General features: G+C 42.8%; 1 protein-coding gene across 3 annotated transcripts in view; it reads left to right on the forward strand.

The window, feature by feature from the left end:
- ZNF789 (zinc finger protein 789) overlaps nt 1-7,210 on the forward strand; it is a 57,076-nt gene that overhangs the window by 31,715 nt on the left and 18,151 nt on the right. For 2 of the 3 annotated variants that reach the window (XR_002123102.1, XM_019635379.1), the window contains exon 1: nt 7-64. The exons of the other annotated variant lie outside the window; for it this stretch is intronic. Coding sequence is in view for 1 of the 2 variants with exons in the window: in XM_019635379.1 (XP_019490924.1) it covers nt 32-64 (33 nt within the window). In the remaining variant the exon portion in view is untranslated. Of the gene's footprint in view, nt 1-6; nt 65-7,210 lie in introns of those variants that run through there. 3 annotated transcript variants of the gene reach the window in all.

A 7,210-nucleotide genomic window follows, 5' to 3' on the forward strand; every position in this document is an offset into this window, starting at 1 on the left:
CGGGATCCAGCCCCATCTCAGAGACCAAGCCATGGAGGCTGTGTTCCTGACAGCCCTGTGGAAGGTGAGCTGGGTTCCTCCTCTGCTTCCTCAGTATAGCCCTGTGGCTGAGCAATGGCTTTAACGTGGCTTTAACTCCTTTTTTTAGGTTGAGCCATCTTTATCAATTTGGGGATTTTTTTTCTTTCTTGGAAGGTGAGGTAAAGACCTTAAGCTCTGGAATTCAGACAAGTTCAAATCCGTGCTCTTAGATGTGTTACCTTCAGCAAGTTGTATAAGTTCCCTGGGCCAGTTTCCTGATCTGTAAAATGAGATAATGGTAGCCCCAATAGCAAACATTTATGAGGATTAAATGAAATAAGGAACATGAAGTACTTTGCATAGTATCTAGTTACATTTTTAAACACTCTGTAAGTTTTAGCTGCTGTACCATAGCTATTCATTGTTTCTATCAGTAAGCATTATTGTGTACCTACTGTATACCAGATACTGTATTTTGTGCTATGAAATAAACTCTTAACCTGAAGGAGTTTACAAGATGTTTAGAGAGGTAGATATGTAAATTCTTATAATACAGAGATAAATTCTGATCTATTAGTATTGAAGGGTATAATGGAAGCTTAGTTATTGCATTTGTAACATTATGGCGGGTGATTATAAGAAAGGGATTTTGAAAGTAAGGAGATAAGTTGGGAAGCCATTGCAACAATATTGAAAGAACAATCTTGATCAGGAGAGAAGGAGCTGAAGTCAGAACACATGGACCACATTTCTCCAGCGTGTCTGCATTTTGTGAGGGATCGCGAAGCTCTACCTGCCTTTCCGCTTCATCTCCAGCCCTCCCCCACAGCCAGAGAATCTGCGCACAGGAATATACAGTGCTCTTCTGTTCCTCCATACCTTTGTGTCTCCTGTTCTCTCTGTCCACAGGCAAACTCACCTATTCATATATTAAGACTCAACTCAAAAATCATCTTCTCTGTGAAATCCTCTCTAACTTCCTACATTAGCTACATTATCTTCCTGTGTTCCCACACGAACACTCGTGATGTGGGGGAAGTGGCAGTTTAGAAGAACAGTTTCAGGGGAGCTGTGGAGGCCTAATCCAGATGGTGGTTTGTGGAGTGATTGGAGGTGAGCGGTGTAGTCTTGTTGACAGAAGCTGGTCCAGTGAGGGAATGAGAGAGAGTGGAAACCAGAGGGGAAGGAAGGCTCAAGGAACATCTTTTTAACAATAGGAGAGATTTTAGCATTTTTCTGGCTAAGGGGAAGGAGTTAGTAGAGGAGTGAGTGTTTAGGAAAATACACTTCTGTGTTTCTCTTCTTTCACGCTTTACTTTGCTTCTGAAACTAGACGTGGGGCTTTTCCACCTGTCAAGCAGTTTGTGACACCAGCAAGGAGCCCTGCAACGTAACTCAATTCTGACACTCTCTACCTGGACTTAGCATAGGACCCTATAGGTGAAGGCCTCAGCCCCACAAGACTGCCCCCTACTTTAGACACCGGTCACAAGTCCAGTGTGTTACCTATGCTTCTGAATGATTGGCTCTAAATTGGAGTTGTCCGTGATCCCCTCCTTGGGTTCTGTGAATTTACTTCAGTGGCTCCAAGAACTCAGGAAAATAGTTTACTTACTAGATTATGGGTTTATTATAAAAGGATATAACTCAGGAATAATCAGGTGGGAGAGAGGCATAGGTCAAGGTATGTGGGAAGAGATGCAGAGCCTCCATGCTCTCTCCAGGCATGCCGCCCTCCCAGCCCCTCCACAAGTTCAGCAACCCATTTTGGGGGTTTTATGGAGGTTCATTACATAGATTTCGTTGGTTAAATTATTGGCTTTTGGTGGTAGGTTCAATCTTGAGTTCCTCTCTACTCTTAGTTGGGGGGCGGTTGTTCTGGGTACCAGCTCTCATTTTTAGGGACTTTCCAAAGGTCACCTCATTAACATAAACTCAGGTGTGTTGGAAGAAATTTATTACAAGAACTAGACATTCCTTTCACCTTTATGACCTGGAGCTATCNCGTGACTGGCCCTCATGTGGGATCCAAACCGGGGCCCTGCTGCTCAGAGCTGGTGTCCCAAGCCAACTCGATCAACACGGACATCATTTTTAATGATGTCTCATAACCCAAAATCCATAGCCTGTACCCCAACAGAAAAACATCCAAATATAATTATAGACAGCTCACTAAAAAATGCAAATGATATTTAAATATATAAAAACTTCAAGTGCACACTTCACAAAAGAAATGCACATTAAATCTATACTAAGTTTCCTCTTCTGGCTAGGATGCTGTTACTAGGACGACTTACTGGACTCAAGGTAAAAAAAAAATCTATACAACTAGACAAACTACATGAAGCAAAATGTTTTCAGGCCTTGGACAACAGGCAGTGCATACTTGTTATCCCCGAGACAAAGGACATAGATAAGGTGAGGTCAATTATTGCCCTTGCTTTCTAACTGGAGGTACTTTATAGACCACAGAGCAAGGGAGGAAGAACCTAAAGAGATATAGCAGGCTCTCTGAGATGAGGAGACACAGAGTGGAGTTCAAAGAGGTGGAGGTAGCAGGGATTTGGGTAGAGAGATGAAAGCTACACAGAGAAAGAGCTCTAGAAATCTGCGAAGGGGCCCTCCTGAGTCTGTTCCTGGCCAACTCATTGCCAGGCAAAGAATGAACAGGAAGTTGTAAGCTGAGTAATCCTCAGAACTCACACAGAACTGGGAGATAGTCATGTCCTGACTAGTCATAATAGATAGTTCTCATTGAACACCTGAAGCATTCAGTAGAGATCCTAAGGATAATGTCTTAGTAAAAGTACTAAACTAGCCATAGAATACTTCAAGATCTGTGTAAGCTTTCAAGCCAAGATCACACTCTTCTTGGGGTGACTCACCCTTACAAAGCTTCAAACAAGCCTTGAAAGAATCAAGTTGATCTGAGAGTAATTTGAACTGTCTTCCAGGGGGAAAAAAACTTTATTGTGGTAAAATATACATAAAATAAAAGCTACCTTAGGACTGGCCGAGTGGCTCATTTGATTAAGAGCTTGCTCAAGAATGTAAGCTCCGAGGGCTGGCTGAGTGGCTCAGTTGGTTAAGAGCTTGCTCAAGGGTTTGAGCTCTGAGCAACAGCGGTTCAAGTCCCAGCCCAAGCTGAGCAGCTGCTGAGCAGCTACTGAGCTGCCAACAGGTAGCAGGATGGCTCAAATAAAATGAATAAATAAAAGCTATTTCTTTAGTCATTTTTAAGTATACAATTCAGTGGCTTTAAGTACATTCACATTGTTGTACAATTGTCACCATTGTCCATATCCAGAACTCTCTTCATCTTCTCAGACTGAAACTCTGTACCCATTAAACACTCACTCTTTATTTCCCCCTTCCCTCAGCCCCTATCAACCCACCCTTCTACTTTCTGTGTCAATAAATTTGACTACTCTAGGAATCTCATATAAGTGGAATTATACAATATTTGTCCTTTTGTGTCTGGCCTATTTCACTTAGCACAATGACCTCAAGGTTCATCCATGTTGTTGCATGTGTTAGAATTTCCTTCTTTATTAAGGCTCAATTGTATGGATATACTGCCTTTTGTTTATCTATTAATCTGCCCATGGACACTTGGGTTGCTTCCACCTTTTAGCTATTGTGAGTAATACTTTCATAAACATGGGTGTACACTGCTTTTAGTTCTTTGGAGGTATTTATCTAGATGTGAAATTTCTGGATCATATGGTTTCAGTGCTTTTGAAAGAAAGACAACAAACTCTAACATTCAATGTAAAATTTATAGTGTCTAGAATCCAATAAAAAATTAATAGATATGTAAAGAAGCAGGAAAAAAACCCCCCAAAACCAGGAAAATAAGCAGTTATTAAATAGATCCAGAAATGACAGAAATTATTCACTTAGGAGACAAGGAGTTTAAAACAATTAATATGAATATGCTCAAGGATTTAAAAGAAAACAAACATAATGATCAGAAAAAAAAAACAAGATAATAAAATGAAATGTGAGCTTTTAGAGATTAAAAAACCCCCAACAATATCCGAAAGGATCAGTGAGCTTAAAAAGTAGCAATAGAAACTATGGCATATAGGACTCACAATTATTGATCTCCTCCCCGTAGCGGTCTTTATCTCATAAGTGGGAGACTGGAAAATCCTTATCTTCCTATCCCAGTGTTTTAGTATAGCTCTTCAGCCTCTTGTTCTGTATAGCTTCAGATTTCAGTAACTATCTTGATAGGGAAACTATTCCTAAGTTTGAGGCCCCCAAGTCTCCAATGTTGTTGCTTTTGCACAGTATGATTGTCAAAAGCTCCAGTGGTTTTTCTTTTTGTGATCAACAGCCCTTTGCCTGGACCAAGCCCTAAATATATTGAGTAATATTTAAATGTCTAATATTTTATTTATTTTTATTTTTAAAGATTTTTTGGTTAATTGGGGGATTAACCAGTGTTGGGGAATTGGGGAAGGGGACCAGCCAAGTTGTTGTTCTTCAGTCTTCGTTGTGGAGGGTGCCAGTCGCCATCTGGCTGCCCAGCAGCAGCTCGTGGCCTGTAAGCTCAAGGTGCTGTGTTCAATCTTAGTTGTGGGTGGGCGTAGCCACCATCCCATGTGGGAGTCGAACCAGCAGCCTTGTTGTTAAGAGCGCACACTCTATTCACTGAGCCATCTGGGCGGTAACCCAGCTTAAGATGCCAAGTTCAGTCTTAGTTGCAGGTGGGCGTTGCCCTCCATTGAACAGGCAATCTTGTTGTTACACAAACTGAGCCATCCTGCCACCTGTTAGCAGCTCAGCGACAGCTCAGCTTGGGTGCAGCATCACTGGCCCATGTGGGAATCGAACTGGTGGCCCTGTTGCTCAGAGCTTGCACTCTTAAGCCAACTCTTAACCAACTGAGCCACTCGGCCAGCCCCTAAATGTCTAATATTTTAAATTTAACACTTCCTGGTACATTGTAGGCACTCAATAAATATTAACTGAATTAATGAATTTCATTTTATTTCCTGGTTGTCTTAATTGTCTTATGTAAGTTCAAATGGCTACAACACTGGGCCAATGAGTATCTGTATTCAACTAAAGATGTTTGGAAAACTGAAGGTTTTTTTCCAATTACTTCAGGAACATATTCTGTGTGACAAGCATTGTTCTAAGTACTTTACATACTCATTTAATACTCTTAATAACCTTATGAAATTCATCGTACTAGTCTCATTTAACATGTATGGAAACTAAGGCACAGAGGAGTTTAATTTGTTTGAGGTCAAATAACTCTTAGTATAATACTGGTAAAACACACACACACACGGGGGGGGCTATGGGAATCAAGACTTTAAGAGAGGGTTCACATAATACCTCAGGAAGTATTTTTAAATCTATATTGTCTCTTACTTTTTTCTTTGCTAAATACATGGAATCCTATCAAAATTTGATTAGTCCTACAATCAATTACAATTAATCGCCACTATTAACAAGTCCTATGTTGTGTCAACCTTTAAAACAAAAAAGTAAAGGGTTTAGCCAGGAAAATCAAGTTTATTCAGGAATATCAGATAAATGGCAATTTGGAACATGTAAACTAGGGGGAACCACAGGCAAGCTGGAAAAACAAAGGAGAGGAGTATGATTTTATAGAGGAACATAGGAAGTTGGAAGGGGTAGTTCTGAAAAAAAGCTCATTGGAGGAGAGCAAGAGGTTGGGGTTGTAGCAGCTTCTCATTGGTTAAATTGTTGCTATGCAAGGAGAAAATCTTCTGTTTTCTATCTAGGTTATGTAAATTAAGCTTCTGCTTGCTGTGGTATGTTGTGAGAGTCCTCCCTTCATGCGCTGTGGACTCCATTTATTTTTTTTTTAAGATTTTTTTAAATTGGGGAATTGGGGGAAGGGAAACAGACAAGTTGCTGTCCTTTTGTTCTTCAGTCTAGTTGTGGTTCACTGGCCCAAGTTGGCACCATCATTGCGCTCTTCCCGGGCGAGGCAGATCAGTCGCCGGCTTCTGGACGGCCGCTCACTGCGGCTGCTGGCCGCTCACGCTGGCTGCTGGCTACACACGGTAGCCCATGGCAACCCACTGCCACAGGGGCTGCAGCCTACGCTGTCGCTGGCGACTCACAGCAGCCCAGCTCCAGGTTGAGCTGTTGTTCAGCATCTTAGCTGTGGAGGGCAGTGTCACTGGCCCTCATATGTGGGATCCGAATCAGGGCCCTCTAGCGTCCCAAGCCAGATCTTAACCAGCGCGCCACTGGGCTGGCCCTGGACTCCATTTTGAATGAGGTTTTCTTGTATTCATTTTCAGTTACTTTGTTTACATAATAGCATTCATGTAACAGAAAAGTAAATACAAATAATATTATTTTAGATAAACACCTATTTATTTAGATAAACACCTAAAAATATTTTTTGTTAAAGTAATAAGGAATATGTTTATAATAATTCATCTTATTATGCTTTTTGTCAGGTATGGCTGTATCCAGGGTTGGCTTTCTAAAAAGCTGGTAATTCTACATTAGACTAAGAAGAGGAGCTTTTAAAAATACCCAATCGCACCAGGGCCTGCCCCTAGATATTCTGACAAGTGGTTTGAAGGGAGTGGGTCTTCGTATTACAATTTTTAAAGCCCCCAGATGATTCTCACTAGTTTCTGGAATGCCGGAGGCGGGCCCTGGAAGTCACGTTGATTGCCCCAGCCCGGGGCGCCCTGTGCATGTGACCTGAGGAAAAGGCACGCTTAGCCCGACCATAGAGTTGCGAAGCCTCCGCGGTTCCTAGAAGGTACGTGGGCGGGGACTCTCGGCTCGGGCGCGCGAGCGGGCGCGAGAGAGGCGCAGGAACCTTTGCTTTAGTGCCTTCATTGACTTGGGGAGGGGGGGGAATTAACGGGGGTGCTGACTAGGTCCCGGGGCGGGCCAGAGACCTCGAGAGGAGATCCCAGCCCACATAGTCGCTGCAAGGGTCACTTAGAACTTTCTGGAGCAGGCGCCGAGCAGGTTTGGTGAGAAAGAAGCTACTGTGATGGGAGGGGTGGGTGCCGCGGGGAAGCCACATTGGCTCCGCCACGGAAGGTGTCAGGGCCCAGGAGTTCCCCCCTCCCACCCCCCAGGGAACGTCACATGACGTTTAGGGACCGTCTTTCAGAAGATGGCAGCTTCTGAATATGTTCCGCGTACTCACACGTCTTCAGCGTTAAGGAAG

The sequence above is a fragment of the Hipposideros armiger genome, unplaced genomic scaffold, assembly GCF_001890085.2.
Source record: "Hipposideros armiger isolate ML-2016 unplaced genomic scaffold, ASM189008v1 scaffold_21, whole genome shotgun sequence".
Lineage (NCBI taxonomy): Eukaryota > Metazoa > Chordata > Mammalia > Chiroptera > Hipposideridae > Hipposideros > Hipposideros armiger.